Source organism: Entelurus aequoreus, linkage group LG01 (genome assembly GCF_033978785.1).
Source record: "Entelurus aequoreus isolate RoL-2023_Sb linkage group LG01, RoL_Eaeq_v1.1, whole genome shotgun sequence".
NCBI classification, from domain to species: domain Eukaryota; kingdom Metazoa; phylum Chordata; class Actinopteri; order Syngnathiformes; family Syngnathidae; genus Entelurus; species Entelurus aequoreus.
Window position 1 is genome coordinate 35,375,066 of NC_084731.1, and position 16,763 is coordinate 35,391,828.

At 39.5% G+C, this 16,763-nt stretch overlaps 1 protein-coding gene across 6 annotated transcripts in view; it reads left to right on the forward strand.

Annotated features, from left to right (window-relative positions):
* Positions 1–16,763, forward strand: part of cfap20dc (CFAP20 domain containing) — a 58,844-nt gene that overhangs the window by 597 nt on the left and 41,484 nt on the right. For 5 of the 6 annotated variants that reach the window (XR_009826377.1, XM_062049023.1, XM_062049014.1 and 2 more), the window contains exons 3-7: positions 1,510–1,603; positions 1,677–1,749; positions 7,677–7,791; positions 7,893–8,046; positions 13,406–13,549. Coding sequence is in view for 5 of the 6 variants with exons in the window: in XM_062049023.1 (XP_061905007.1) it covers positions 1,510–1,603; positions 1,677–1,749; positions 7,677–7,791; positions 7,893–8,046; positions 13,406–13,549 (580 nt within the window). In the remaining variant the exon portion in view is untranslated. The remainder of the gene's footprint in view (positions 1–1,509; positions 1,604–1,676; positions 1,750–7,676; positions 7,792–7,892; positions 8,047–13,405; positions 13,550–16,763) is intronic. The other variant, XM_062049041.1, reaches the window with a different exon arrangement.

Sequence of the window (16,763 nt, forward strand, 5' to 3'; positions counted from 1 at the left end):
ACTTTACATAGTGAAACCCAATATCTAAGTTACATTTAAACCAGTGTGGGTGGCACTGGGAGCAGGTGGGTAAAGTGTCTTGCCCAAGGACACAACGGCAGTAACTAGGATGGCGGATGTGGGGATCGAACCTGCAACCCTTAAGTTGCTGGCACGGCCGCTCTACCAACCGAGCTATACCGCCCCACAAATATCTTTGGAGGGTCTCTGCCGTCAACTGACCAAAAACTGTATTTATCATCTCAGAAATATTTCTAAAGTGAGAAATTTGTTGTCAGAATTGGATCTCGAAATGATCATTCACGCGTTCATTTCGTCTCGTATCGACTATTGCAATTCTCTCTTCACCCTTTTCAACAAGTCAACGCTAAAGAGACTTCAGACTGTACAAAATGCGGCTGCCAGACTTTTGACGGGTGCACCCAGAACAGCCCATATCACCCCCGTTTTATCCAGTCTTCATTGGCTTCCAGCTAAATTCCGCATTGAGTTTAAATTTTAGTCCTGACATTCCGTGCATTGTAAGGTAGGGCCCCTCAGTACATCACTGACTACTATGCCCCTACTCTTGAGGGCGCAGCCTTCGGTCTTCAGGCCAGGGTCTTCTAAAGATCCCGAAAACTTGTTTTAAAACCTGTGGAGACTTGGCATTCCAGGCTATAGCTCCCAGACTCTGGAACAATTTGCACCAGTCCCTTCGTGATCTTGACTGTGTTGAAACTTTTAAGAAACATTTGAAAAGTTCTCTTTTTAGTAAAGATTTTAGCTAATGCACCTTTAACTATCATTTTTAATCCACTTTGTATCCTTTTTATGATGTTACCTCTGTTGTTTTAATTGACTTGTTGTTTTACTTCACCTATGTTTTGTACAGCGCTTTGTGATTTTATCTGTGAAAAGCGCTTTATAAATTAAATTCATTTACTTACTTACTTACTTACTTACTTAACACAGATGTACAGATGTATTCTTTCACCCTAATAGTAAAACAAGTGCATAAATCAGTACACTACTACTATTCCTGAACAGCTGCACACAAGAGGGTATAATTTTACCAAAACATGCACTTCAACTGTGTTGGCTGTGCTAAAACTTTTATGATTAATACACCACCATTTTACACACTTTTATTAAACCTCAAGGTTTGACCTTATTAGTCAGACTGACTTGAAACTTCACTCAGAGCTGAAAGTGCTGTCTGGCAAAATTCCCACAAATATTGCATTGGTACACACTTTTAGGGGACTGACAAGCACATGTGTGTAAAATTAGATAAAGGTTTGAAAAAAAAAATGGCCGCCATCAAGCGGAGCGGAACGTCTTTGCAGGGACATGGCAGACTCCATAAGGCCATGTAAATGAACAACATGACAGTATTACTTGGTTATTCATTTCTTTACTATCGAGGCTTCTGAACAATAATGAACTGAATTGGGTATGCATGTTCTAATAGAGCTGACAATGGCCGATAGACTTTCATTCATCTACTAAGCTTCTGTCTCTTTCCAGGAATATGACAAAGAAGTTAAAGGATTTGTTTACTGTCTGGATGGGAGCTGCAAGTCAGTGAAGATGCAAATGCCAGGAAATGGGAAAATGACTCGTAAGTTACCGATACCACTAGTACTCTACACCCAAGCTATTTAATGGTGTGACAATATTACTCTATTCCTTAGTTGGGCTTCTCCAGAGATTCTTGGCCATTCAAGTGAAAATTCCTCCTGACAAAGATTTTTCAATGGAGCTTGTGTAAGTTTGACAGGTTTTCTGTACTGGAAAGAAACTATTCCAGCAGTCTTTATATCTATTTTAATATACACATATGGGGCGGTGTGGTTCGTTTGGGAGAACCACCGCGCCAGCAACTTGAGGGTTTCAGGTTCCATCCCCGCTCCAGCCATTCTCGGCACTGTCGTTGCGTCTTTGGGGAAGACACTTTGCCCACCTGCTCCCAGTGCCACCCACACTGGTTCAAATGGAGCTTAAAGATGTAGATAAAGGGTTTCACTATGTAAAGCGCTTTGAGTCTCTAGAGAGAAAAGTGATATACAAATATAATTTGCTTCTCTAATTCACTCCTGGTACAACCTGGACCAGGGCTGGACTATTAATCAAATTTTAATCGTGATCACGATTTTTGCAGCAACGATTAAATGAGGATGATCATTAAGTCTGTACATTTTTGGGCACCACACGATTTGATTCGATTTGATTCTTCGGGGTAAAGATTCAATACAGAATTGATTCTTGATTCAAAATAATTCTCGATTTAAAATTCCTACTTTTTCAATAACATTGGGTGCCAGTTCATTGATTAACTACATTCCTTCATAAAATGAATACCAGCTCTGATACATTTCTGTACTAACAGAATACTGGTTTTGTTTAATAAAATTCTACCCAAACATTTAATAAAGTCCAATACAAATGAGGTAACAAGAGAAGGATCCCACACTTCTCTTATTAAAATAAATCTGTACAGCAGATGTGGGCATCTACATCAACAATATGATTTGCCTGAGTGTTTAGACAGGACAGATTTAAAAAAACAACTTTTTTTTTTTTTTTAAATCGATGAAGAATCATTACAGGTAAGAATCGCTGTTCATTCGAAAATCTTTTTTTTTTGACAACCCTAGTGATCGTCGGAGATACTAGGATTTAAAAAACAAGCATTTCAAACCAACCATGTTCACAACCAACAGCCTGCCAACCACTAGGGAGCGATCGATAGACAGTCACAGTGGACTCAATGTGAGCGCGAGTAAGAGACAGTGACAACAGAGGTTGATGGTAGATCAGCCAGTAGCTACCGAATATTAACAAAAATGTATGTATTATTACATCAGTGCACTCCCCTCCGGCAGAGTTACCCACGGGGTACCAACAGGCATGCTTTTTTACCCCGGAACACGACCGCTCGCCTCGCTGTTTTCTAGGCACTCCCGCCCGTTTCCCGAAACCAGGAACTGTTCCCGCGGAGATAAACCAACGACAAACACCACAACACCACAACGAGTTGCACGGCAAAATTGCGTTGGTGTGCACATCTAAACAAAATATTGAGTTACGGAGACACGTTAAGCATTACTAACATTTCCCTTCTTTTCTCATCCCGAAACCAGGAACTGTTCCCGCGGAGATAAACCAACGACAAACACCACAACGAGTTGCACGGCAAAATTGCGTTGGTGTGCACATCTAAACAAAATATTGAGTTACGGAGACACGTTAAGCATTACTAACATTTCCCTTCTTTTCTCAATCACCATCGTTTGCCCGCACTGTAAAGCTGGTTGCTAACATAGTCCACGCAATGCCCCGACGAACAGCTACTAACGTGCGGGTGCCTAAAATTCAGACGTCCGTAACATCAATTGTGTACCGAGGAACTCCGTATCCATCCACCTCTCAAAGACACGCCAAATAACGGACATAATAACGTTTTATTTGGCCAAAGACTTATGTCCTATATATACTGTGAGTAGTACAATCATAACATACCTTTGTATGTGCATCTTATGCATAATCTGATTTTTTTTACGTGCTTGCACCATATGATCGCACTCTGCAATGGCATATTTGTTTTAGTTAGCCTTTTGTCTGTTGTACATTTAATTGTATTATTAATACATTATTTTATAATTTCCTTTTGAAATGAAAGCCAAGTTCTCAAACTGTTTAAAATATAAAGTGCAATAAAATATGTTTTAATTAACAGTAAAAAAAAATTGATTAATAATCGGGACTTTAATATTGATAAAAAAAATAATTGTGATTAATATTTTGGCCATAATCGTGCAACCCTAACGGTGAGAGAGGTTGATACTCCCTGGACTGGTCGCCAGTCGATCACAGTATACATATGCCGTATGCAAACAACCATTTACTCTCACTTTGTGGACAGTTAGACTAGAGCAGTTGTGTAGATCAGGAGCCGCATTGAGGAAAATCTATTTCCGTGTGGGCTGGACTGGTAAAATCATGGCATAATAACTTAAAAATAAAGACAACTTCAGATTGTTTTCTTTGTTTTACTTTGATCAAAAATAGAACAAGCACTTTCTGAAAATGTACATATTAAAAATAATCCTCTTGGCAGAACACTTCGAATTAGTTAAAATTTCTGAGGAAAAAAAATGGTGCAGTTTTAAAAACACCATGAAGAACACATAAACTTAGACTTTGTATCAGTGTATTTACAAAGCCACTAAACTTTAAGCACTTCCTGTTTAGCATTCTTATGTTGGCAGTTCACAATTAAAGACGTGTTTGAAAAAGCAACTGAGTGTTTCCTCAAACCGCCGCATTGGTGACATCCGCAACTGCCACAACACATTAATTTATCATCATTCAAATATTACACTTATAATATAAACAAAACAGTTATCAAAATGACGCCGTAGCTGAAATCAAGGTAATATTGCGACAAACATAATTAATGTGAACATGGTAGATATAAGCATACAATAAAATAGAACAAATAACCCATGTAGAAACACCCACACTGGAGTTAAGACTGCATCGCGTCGTCAACCAATTGTGAGCGTTGGACAGCACTCTAACTACAAAGATGATGGTAATGTTGACTTAAGTCTTTGCATCTTACCGTTTTATTTTGTCCGCTGAGTGGATAATTTACAATGGAAGAAGGTATTGTGCGTCCCTACTGTATCAGTCTGCCCCCATCTGCTGCCAGCCACAACAGGAGCAGCTGATTGCTTGCACGTGCACTGATTGGAGTAGTGACAGCCAATCCAGAGGGCGCTTAAAGTCAGCTGACACGTCATCTTCAAACAGTGTCATTTGTGATGTGGGTAATACTTGAATTGCTATTGCGACATCCAGTGGACACATTTTTAACAGCAGTTTTTTTTCCTTAAAAAAATGCAGCTCATCTTTATACTTAGCAAACTCATCTTGCGGGCCTGCCTGCCGTACGTTTGACACCCGTGGAGTATAGTCTGTGGGTGGACTGACATGCATGTTTTGTTATGGGGAAGGAGAAAACCCACGCAAGCACTGGGAGAACTCCACATCTTCAAACAGAGATTAGAACCCCGATTTCCTGATGTGCTGCCCCTAATAAATTAGTTGAATAAATTAACGATTATTATGACGCGTTTTTTATGGAGCATTTTGAAAGATAAAAAGTCAACGACTGTTATTTCTTAAGTAGGATTTTATGGTGTCAAGCAATAATTTCAGTAGGTAATATTTTGTTGTTTTAGTGCAGTATTTACTTTAGGTTAAAAAAAGACCTTCTTACCCCCAATTATGCAGCTTGTTCTCTAGCTTACAAATCATGTGGGAAAGATAGGAAGCTTGTAAATTCTGCTTGCATTTATATATTTCTCAGATTCAGGCGAGGGTTTCCTGTTCCTTTCACAGCACTGATAAGTGTGTCTATAATAGCAACGTTCTTTCAATTATTTTCTGTCATGCCCCCTCACTCACCCAAGGGACAGACGTGTTTTCACGCCCCCCTGAATTGAAATACTATTGAGAACCCGTTATATACTGTAATAATGCGGACCTCAGCATTCTGCGTACTGATTATGGAAATCTCTCACAATTTGTAAGTCATGTTTATTAACTAAATTTTTAAGATTTAAATTGAGATTGCTGAGTTTTGATTTTCCAGAGAAAAAGGTGCAAATGTTTCACTGGGATGTGCGTTTTTATACACATAACGCGATAACATTCAAACGTTTTAAAGTTGTTTGTTTCATGCTGTCAGAGTTTTTACATATACAACACATCGTACACCAAAGGGTTATGTATGATCCTTTGTATTTCCTGATCTTTGTATTATGTTATCGTTACTTATTGTATTTTCCTTGCCTCTGACGCCTGTTTCCTATTTTCTTTTCATTCCTGTTAGAAACTTCTCCATCAGCTGTGTACACATGTTACTGTGTACTTCTTCTACTGGCTTAAGCCTGTTGTTTAGCATAAGCACTGCTTTCACCAATGCTTGTGTATTGTTCAAGCATGAATATAAACACTAATACTGAACGTCTTCCAGGAGGTCCAGCCCACCATTTAAGCAGTATTGGCCTAAAGCAGCGTTTCTCAAAGTGTGGGGCGCGCCCCACTGGTGGGGAATAGAGACATGACAGGTGGGGCGCGAGGAACGGGAGGAAATTTCACTTTTATTTTTTTTATTTTTTTATTATTATATTCTTTGATTTTTTTTTTTACTATGCTTTCATTTTCTATACACACTGGAAATCACTTTGTGATTCTGTCTGTGAAATCCGCTATATAGATAAATGTAAATTACTTATTTTTCCTGTATGCTTTACATTTCTAGGTAGGAGCGCAAGTTTGACAGACAGCAACAGTTACCAATGGGTGCGGGGCTAAGCGGAAGCTTTGTGAATGGCGAGTCACTGTGCGAGGATTTGCTGTTTTGCAAATACATAAAAAATAGAGCCACTGCTGATGAGCTGTTCAAGATAATGGACAGTTTCCTCAAAGAACACGACCTTAAATGGGAAAACTGTGTGGGCTTTTGCTCTGATGGCGCGCATGGCAAAGTCAAGAAACGGGCTGCAGGCTCTAATAAAGAGGGTTGCGCCAAATGCGCATTGGACACAATGTGTCATTCACCGGGAAACAGCCGCGTCAAGGCAGCTCAGCCCCGAATTCAATGAGGTTTTAACAGTGGCAGTGTCAAGCCTGCAACCCCGATTTGAAAAGCTGTGCAGTGCAAAACAGGCTCATTGCAGCCACTAATGCTGGAGTACTGTAAAACTCATGTTCACTTGCCCTGTCCTCCTTTTTTTGGCGAAGATTGCAAAGTGGCACTTTTATTTTCATTTATTATTGAACTTGATGCAAGTTATTTGATTTATTATTGAACTTGATGCAAGTTACAACACTTTTATTTGATTTATTATTGAACTTGATGCAAGTTATAACACTTTGTTTGATTTATTATTGAACTTGATGCAAGTTATAACACTTTTGTTTTATTTATTATTGAACTTGATGCAAGTTATAACACTTTTATTTGATTTATTATTGAACTTGATGCAAATTATAACACTTTTTTTGATTTATTATTGAACTTGATGCAAGTTATAACACTTTTGTTTTATTTATTATTGAACTTGATGCAAGTTAACACTTTTGTTTTATTTATTATTGAACGTGATGCAAGTTATTTGATTTATTATTGAACTTGATGCAAGTTATAACACTTTTATTTGATTAATTATTGAACTTGATGCAAGTTATAACACTTTTTTTGATTTATTATTGAACTTGATGCAAGTTATAACACTTTTTTTGATTTATTATTGAACTTGATGCAAGTTATAACACTTTTGTTTTATTTATTATTGAATTGATGCAAGTTATTTTATTTGATATTGAACTTGATGCAAGTTATACCACAGCTGCACAGTTATTTTATTTATTATTGAACTTGATTTTATTTTATGTTATTGAGTTTGAATGTATAAAACTTGATGTTACTTGATGTTCGATAAATTTGAAAATGTTAAGCTTGGCATTAGCGTTCTGTTGGGGCGATGGGGGCAGGTGGGGCTTGAAAACTCCCCCTTGTCCAAAGTGGGGGATGACAAAAAAAGTTTGAGAACCACTGGCCTAAAGTCATGGTTATTATATTTTACCCGAGTTTGATCATTCACGTTGTTGTGCCTCAGAGTAACTGATGTCGGCCACCTGAAAAGACGCCTCTACTTATCCACTGTGCATAAAGACTTGTCTGCCACACTCTGGCATGCAAAAATACCTCTTTCAGGAGTGAAACGCAATATTGTGAGTATATCTCAGACATTCTGTCATTATTTTTATGTGAGCTCTGTGTTTTTTACCATCAGTGTTGAAATGTGAACAAGATTATTTTGCTCTTGTCACAGTGGACTACTTTGTTTGTCGACCTCGGGTCATTCACCCGAGAGTTGTTCAAGGCTGCAGGATTTTTGAGCCTGGACGGCATCACATTGTTTGCCTCCTGTAGTGTGCGTAGAATCTTCACTGTGAAAGCTGAGCCGAGTGGACTGTCAAGTGAAGGTAATGCAAAGCACATTCAGGATGGATGTCAAAACTGTTCCAACATGATAGCCAACACATTTCTATAGAAAACAGTGCCATGAATCGGTGACATTTGTGTCCCTAAGAAAAAAAATGTTTAGTTGCGCGATACAATTAAGTAGAAAATAATTGTTTTATTAATCAAAGTGTCATGAACATAGATCGGATTGCATATTTGAGAAATACAATTTAAACAACTAATTTAAACTACCTTAAATACTGGTAAAAAATAATATTTCTTGCTGGTCCTCGAACATTACTTTACAATTAAATATTAAAAAGTAAGTCCTTCAGAAATATATATATATATATTTTTACATATTTGTTTTACTCTTTATCCCAACAATACTTTTTGTTCATTTTCTTTTTCAGAAAATATGTATTTAGTTATAATTCGCATTTATGTCCCTGGATTTTACTCAGTCCTGTTACCCGAACACATTAGCCTCTTGTGGACTATTCCACAAGTCACATGATACACAGGAAGTTGCATCACATCCTATGCAAGTGATGAAGTACAAAAGTTGATGTATTTATTTTTTTGAAGTATTTTCCTTTACCACATTATGTTATGTTACAGGCAGCGTTATTCCAAAATGGAATAAATGTGGGGGGTTTTTTCAAAATTCTACACACAATACTCCATAACGACAATATGAAAACGTTTTTTTGTGCTTTTTTTGCAAATGTATTGATAATAAAAAACTAAGAAATCACATGTCCATCAGTATTCACAGTATTTGCTCAATACTTTCTTTTAGCACCTTTGGCAGCAATTTCAGCCTGAGGTGTTTTTTAATTCAATGCCAAAAGCTAGGCACACCTATCTTTGAGCAGTTTTGGCCATTGCTTTTTGCCATGCCTCTCAAGCTCCATCACATTGAATGCAAATCGTTGGTGCACAGCCATTTTCAGATCTCTCCAGAGATGTTAAATCAGATTTAAGTCTGGGTTCTGGGTGGGTCACTCAAGGACATTTACAGAGTTGTCCCATAACCATTCCTTTTATATATCTTGGCCGTGTGCTTATGGTCATTGTCTTGATGAAAGATTAACCGTCGACCCAGTCTGAATTCAAGAGCGCTCTGGAGAAGGTTTTCATCCATGGTGTCTCTGTACATTGCTGCATTTATCTTTCCCTCTGTCCTGACTAGAATCTTCCATTTCCTGCCGCTGAAAAACATCCCCACAGCATGATGCTGCCACCACCATGCTTCACTATAGGAATGGTATTGGCCTGGTTATTAGCAGTGTCTGGTTTCCTCCAAATATGACACATGGCTATCACACAGAAGAGTTCAATCGTTGTCTCATCAGACCAGGGAATTTTGTTTTGTCATGGTCTGAGAGTCTTTCAGGTGCATTTTGGCAAACTCCAAGCAGGCTGCCATGTGCTTTTTACTCAGTAATGGCTTCCGTTTGGCAACTCGACTATACAGGCCTGATTGGTGGATTGCTGCAAAGATGTCCTTCTGGAAATTTATCCACAGAGGACTGCTGTAGCTTTGACAGAGTGACCGTCGGGTTCTTGGTCACTTCCCTGATTAGGGCACTTTTCCCCCGATCACTCAGTTTAGATGACCGGCCAGCTACAGGAAGAATCCAAGGGCCTCATTTAACTAGAGTTGCATGGATTTCCTACTAAAAATAAACTTAGAAAACTATATGCGCAAGTAGTAAGTCAGATGTTTTTAAGTGTGCACACGCACAAATCCAAGCACATTTCTTTTTTTAAATCGCCATCAACTTGAAATTGGTCCCAGATGTCTGCGTTGCTTGGCGCACAGATCTCGCCCAGGCCACGCCCCCTTATAAAAATGCAAATCATATTTAAAGTAGACATGTGCTTGAGTGCTGAAAACGTTGCCCAATCAGGTTTCAATTTTTTTCTCTTGATTCCAGCAAACTGTCATTGCTGGGAGGTCTCCAAGAATTGAATACATGCTAAAATGGAAAGAAATTGTCGGATCACAAAGAACTTGAAGAAGAAGATGGATGTGCTTGGCCAAAACAGACGAAGAGAATCAAAAATAAGATAGTGCTGCACCTGGTTTGAAAAGATAGTCGTTGTGGTATGATACGTATAACTTTAGCAGAGGTGAGTGACTCTGATTACCCCTAATATAAATATAATTTGTGAAGAAGAAGATGGATGTGCTTGGCCAAAACAGACAAAGAGAATCAAAAATAAGATAGTGCTGCACCTGGTTTAAAAAGATAGTCGTTGTGGTATGATACGTATAACTTTAGCAGAGGTGAGGGACTCTGATTACCCCTAATATAAATATAATTTGTGTAACTTACAACTAACCCATTGTGTTAGTACTGCTTACAGCCAAATTGGAGTGTCATGTGAAAATAATGTAATATGGATAGACTCCAGTGAATTTTATGTCCTCACCTCAATCTTTTTTATATTGTTGAAATCTTGGTTAAAGGCCTACTGAAATGAATTTTTTTTTTATTTAAACGGGAATAGCAGATCCATTCTATGTGTCATACTTGATCATTTTGCGATATTGCCATATTTTTGCTGAAAGGATTTAGTATAGAACAACGTCGATAAAGTTTGCAACTTTTGGTCTCTGATAAAAAAAAAACTTCCCCCTACCGGAAGTAGCGTGACGTTGTCAGTTGTTCACTCCCTCATATTTTCCTATTGTTTTCAACGCAGCTAGAGCGATTCGGACGATTACCCCATTAATTTGAGCGAGGATGAAAGATTTGTGGACGAGGAATGTTAGAGTGACGGACTAGAATGCAGTGAAATACATATTTTTTTTCGCTCTGACCGTAACTTAGGTACAAGCTGACTCATTGGATTCCACACTTTCTCCTTTTTCTATTGTGGATCACGGATTTGTATGTTAAACCACCTCGGATACTATATCCTCTTGAAAATGAGAGTCGAGAACGCGAAATGGACATTCAGTGCCTTTTATCTCCACGACAATACATCGGCGAAATGCTTTAACTACGAGCTAACGTGATAGCATCGTGCTTTAACTGCATATAGAAACAAAAAAAATAAACCCCTGACTGGAAGGATAGATAGAAAATCAACAATATTATTAAACCGTGGACATGTAAATACACGGTTAATGCTTTCCAGGCTGGCGAAGGTTAACAATGCTGTGCTAACGACGCCATTGAAGATAACTTAGCAACCGGACCGCACAGAGCTATGCTAAAAACATTAGCTCTCCACCTACGCCAGCCAGCCCTCATCTGCTCATCAACACCCGTGCTCACCTGCGTTCCAGCGATCGGCGGAAGGACGAAGGACTTCACCCGATGCGTTTGGCGGCCCGGAGACGTAGGAAGTCAAGGTGAGGTCGGCGGCTAGCGCGTCTGCTCTCCAACAAAGTCCTCCTGGTTGTGTTGCTGTAGTCCGCTGCTAATACACCGATCCCACCTACAACTGTCTTCTTTGCAGCCTTCATTGTTCATTAAACAAATTGCAAAAGATGTCCAGAATACTGTGGAATTATGAAATGAAAACGGAGCTTTTTGTACAGGATTCTACGGGGTACCATAACTTCCGTTAAACTGACTTCGTCACGCGTATACATCATCATACCGCGACGTTTCAGCCGGATATTTCCCGGGAAATTTTAAATGTCACTTTATAAGTTAACCCGGCCGTATTGGCATGTGTTGCAATGTTAAGATTTCATCATTGATATATAAACTATCAGACTGCGTGGTCGGTAGTAGTGGGTTTCAGTAAGCCTTTAAACATGTCTATAACAAAAATCATAACCATAACCATCAAATGTTGGCAATGCTTGAACAACCATCTCTATGTGTCGTTAAAGTATTCCCAGCCAGTAGAAATGTGCATACGGCAGCTATGAAGTTGTCGTGAGGTAACGCACATTTCCACATCAACATCAGGCTTGATAAATCTCATTTTTGCCGTGAAAAAGGCCGTACACCATGTTTCTGTGCTAACACAAGGTTGTTACAAAAGGGCCCTGGTAGTTCCAAACTTTTATTACGGATGATGGAGGCCACTCTGCTCATTGGGACATTCAAGGCAGCAGATATTTTTCTGTACCCTTGCCCAGGTTTGTGCCTCGAGACCATCCTGTCTCTGAGGACTAAAGACAATTCCTTCGACTCTGCTATGCACTGTCAAGTGTGGGACCCCATATGTAGACAAGTCTGTGCCTTTCCAAATCATGTCCAATCAACTGAATTTACCACAGATAGAATCCAATGAAGCTGTAGGGACATCTCAAGGATGATCAGTTGAAATATAATGCACCTGAGCTCACTTTTGGGCTTCATGGCAAAAGATGTAACTACTTATATGAAAGTGGTTTCGTAGATTTTTATTTCTGATGAACTTGCAAAAATTTCTAAAAAAATCACATTGTCTTAATAGAGTATTGTGTGTAGAATGGAAAAAGTGAAACGCAGGGAATACTTTACAGAAGCACTGTATGGATCATTGGATCATTCTGTAATGAAACTCACTGTTACTTTCAGTTTTGTTACTCAAATGAGTCATCTTCTTCTCAGCAACCTAGTACAATAATTAATTAAAGTTGCCTGAAATGGACTAATGCCCATTCAGAGTTGTTCAATGTGTGTGTTATATTTACAATTGAAAACCCCAGACATTTCAGTTTATTAGAACAGAATTAGAACAAGCAAATGGCATCATTTAGGCATCATCAGTTAGCCGTACATGCAAAGTAAATTTTTTAACTGGCAAGTAAGAAATAGGTTAAGCACTGCATAATTTAAAATAATATACAATTAATCAATCACTTGGTGGGCTTATTTTCATTGTATTTGCAGAGCCTGTCCCTTTGTGGGGTTTTATGTTTTTTTTCTAAAATGAATAAGATGTGTGTCTGTTTTATTAGCGTGTCCGGCTCAATAGATGGTTTTTGTATGTCGCCATCACCCTTTCAAGTTCTATGGTTATCATCACACTGTTTCTTTTTGTAATCAATAATACACAAATTAAAAGCCAAAGAACAAGTAGCACGACTCGGTTGGTAGAGCGGCTGTGCAAGCAACTTTCGGGTTTCATGTTCCATCCCCGCTTCCGCCATCCTAGTCACTGCCGTTGTGTCCTAGGCCAAGATACTTTACCCACATGCTCCCAGTGCCACCCACACTGGTTTAAAATGTAACTTAGATTGTGGGTTTCACTGTAAAGCGCTTTGAGTCACTACAGAAAAGCGCTACATAAATATAATTCACTTTATACTTCAAAACCCTTTAAGATGATCACTGAGCTGAAGTCATTCAAGATTTGTTCGTCGTGTTCTCCTGTTTCCTACCAATTGATAGATTGTGGATTCTTCTTTTTTACATCTAGATATGTTTCTCGGTGGAGCTGAATATTTTATGGCTCAGATACCTCGCAGCTGCCAGTTGCCACCAAACATGCAGCACGAGTGTCAGGTTTTGAACATGACAGTCTTGCAGAAGGCCACTTCGAAGACAACACTCTCCGATGGTGGTAAGTTGTAGCTGCCAGACTCTGAATGTATCAGTACCTAAAATCAATTCATGCCAAGTCAAAGCAAAGCAAAACCCTTAAATTAGATTTGTTGCAGACATCTAAACTACGCTCACACTGCAGGCTGTGATGCCCAACTCAAATTTGTTGTTAAAATCCAATGTTTTTTTGAAGTTGTTCCTGTTACAATAATACATACTTGCCAACCCTCCCGTTTTTAGCGGGAGAATCCCGATATTCAGCGCCTCTCCCGACAACCTCCCGGCAGAGATTTTCTCCCGACAAACTCCCGGTATTCAGCCGGAGCTGGAGGCCACGCCCCCTCCAGCTCAATGCGGACCTGAGACTGAGTGGGGACAGCCTGTTCTCACGTCCGCTTTCCCACAAAATAAACAGCTTGTCTGCCCAAAGACGTCATAACATCTAGGGCTTTTATAGAGTGCACAACTGCGCACACAACAAGGAGACGAAGCAGAAGAACGAGGAAATTACAGACATGGCGGCCAAAATGATATACTCATCATGAACGGAAAAGTTAAACAGGACAATACTGCCATCTAATGGATAGCCGCTGGAACACTGAAATTCAAGTATTTTTATTTTTTTCTATGTAAATAAAATTAAAAAAAATATATATATATATAGCTATAATTTACTGAAAGTCAAGTATTTCATACATATATATTTGTATATATATATATATATACATATATATATATATATATATATATATATGAAATATATATGAAATACTCGAGTTGGTGAATTCTAGCTGTAAATAACCACGCCCCCAAACACCCCCCCCCGACCTCCGTCCAGAGGGGAGAAGCTGAAAAAGGCTGTGTAGGTAGTAAGACCCAGTTAAAATGGAGGAAGCTACCCATACTACCTGTTTATTGTACAGGATGGCTGGAGACAGCTAAAACTCACCAATTAACTTGCATGACACTTTAACAATTTGATTAAGGAAATTCTTCTTCTTTAGTGACAGGTGATTGAACCAGGGGAGAAACACAACACATGTTTAATGAAAGCACAATAAAACATGGTCGTCGCGGGGGATGCTGGAGCTTATCTCAGTAATGGTCTTTTTAACATTAGTGGTGGGACATTGTCATTACCAGAGGCCTCATGTAACAAGATAGCTGGCACACAAAAACCTGGCAAAAAAACTTTTTCACGGCAGAGAAATGCATGATGCATCAAGACTAACGTTGACCTGGCAATGTGCGCTGCCTTACGCCAACTTTATGGATGTAGTATGTACATTTCTACTAGCTGTGGATACTTTGGCGAAATAAAAAGGTGGTTATTGGCTTTACCAACCTTTGATTTTAACAATGTAAAAAAGATGGAGGCAGAGGCACAACATTCACTTTTTTGCCAATGCATGCATTATATTCATATTCATATTTGTAAGGACATATATTAATTTATCTAGGCGATTATTTTGCCACCTTTTGTTGTCAAAACGTGTTCCTGGGACTCCTTGGCCATGTTAGGCGGAATACAGCAGCGGGTGGTTTCCGCACACTCGCACAGAGATCGAGGAGGATGTCACATAAACGTACGGCTGCTAGCGAAAGAAGCTCTCCTGTGTTCTAATAATAAATTGAGTTGTCAAACAAGAGCCAAAGTGTTTCCTATATTGTATGATATGCTGGCATGTTCACATTTAAAAGATTGCAAAATTACATAATTTCTTCCGCTGGCAAAGAGCGCTGTGCTTCCGGGGTGAGGACAAATGAAGCGGTGAGGTAGGAGAGACCACCCGCCTATAAGCCAATTGCAGTGACTATATGTTTTTAAACACTGGTCTGTTTTGGCGATGTACATCCATCTTCTTCCTCACCTTACTGATGCTCGGCCATTTCTTCTTTATTTCGGCCTACAATTTTCCGCAGCACACAGCAATTTATCCTGCTGGTGATTGCTCCAAACACCAGAAAGAAGCACCTCCAACTGACTTGTGATTGACCAAAATGTGCTGCGCTTAAGCGCATGGCTACTTTCAATGTGATTTGCGTATTTAAAAGGGGGAATGGTCACGGCGTGCCAAGCCACGCTGATATCTGGGACCGATTTCAAGTTGATTGCGATGTAAAAAAGAAATGTGCTGGGCTTTGTGTGTGCGTACACTTTCATACATCAAAATTTTTACTGGAGTACATACTTTTTTGGAATTGAACGTACGTCTATTTTCAGTAGGAATGTCGCGTAACTGTTGTTACCTGAGGCCCCTGATCTGCTGAGCTGCATTTGTAACTCGCTACATAACTTCCTCATGTGCTTCTACAGTTGTATAACTTTGCTGAAAATATAAAAATAGCAACACGTATGCTTTTATAGTGTCTGGTTAGCAAAAATATTTTTTGAATAATGGAGCTATCTGTGTTGGCCCTGCGATGAGGTGGCGACTTGTCCAGGGTGTACCCCGCCTTCCGCCCGATTGTAGCTGAGATAGGCTCCAGCGCCCCCGCGACCCCGAAGGGAATAAGCGGTAGAAAATGGATGGATGGATGGAGCACTTAAGTTATTACCGTGAAGTGCAAACCTATTTAGTAATATAGCACTGGCAGCAAACAAACAATATGACCCGGAGACAGAGTCAAGGCTGAGACAAAAATTTGCATAATGATAGATACAGATGGATCACAGTTGTTTACATTTTTCAAGCCTTTACTGAAAACAAGTTTGACTTACTGCTGACTGTCCTTGGTCACTGATTCTGTTCATAACTTTTATGGACAGAATTTCTAGGCTCAGTCAGGGTGTTGAGGGGATCTGGTTTGGTGCAGATGACGTGGTCCTGCTGGCCTTAATGTGCTCTTCAGCTCTCATTGTATCAGTTCACAGCCGAGTGAGAAGCAACTTGGATGGGAATCAGAACCTCCTTGTCCGAGTGCATGGTTTTCACCCGGAAAATGGTGGAGTGTGATCTCTGGGTCCGGGATGAGATCCTGCCCCAAGTTGAGGAGTTTTAGTACCTTGGAATCTTGTTCATGAGTGAGAGAAGAATGGATTTTGGGATCGACTGGCAGATCGGTGTGGCGTCTGCAGTGACGCGGCCTTTGCATCGGACTCTAAAAAGGGAGCTGAGTCGGAAGGAAAAATTCTCAATTCCGTTCCTATCCTCACCTATGGTCATGAGCTTTGGGTTGTGATCAAAAGGACAAGATCGTGGGTACGAGCGACTGAAATAAGTTTCCTCTGT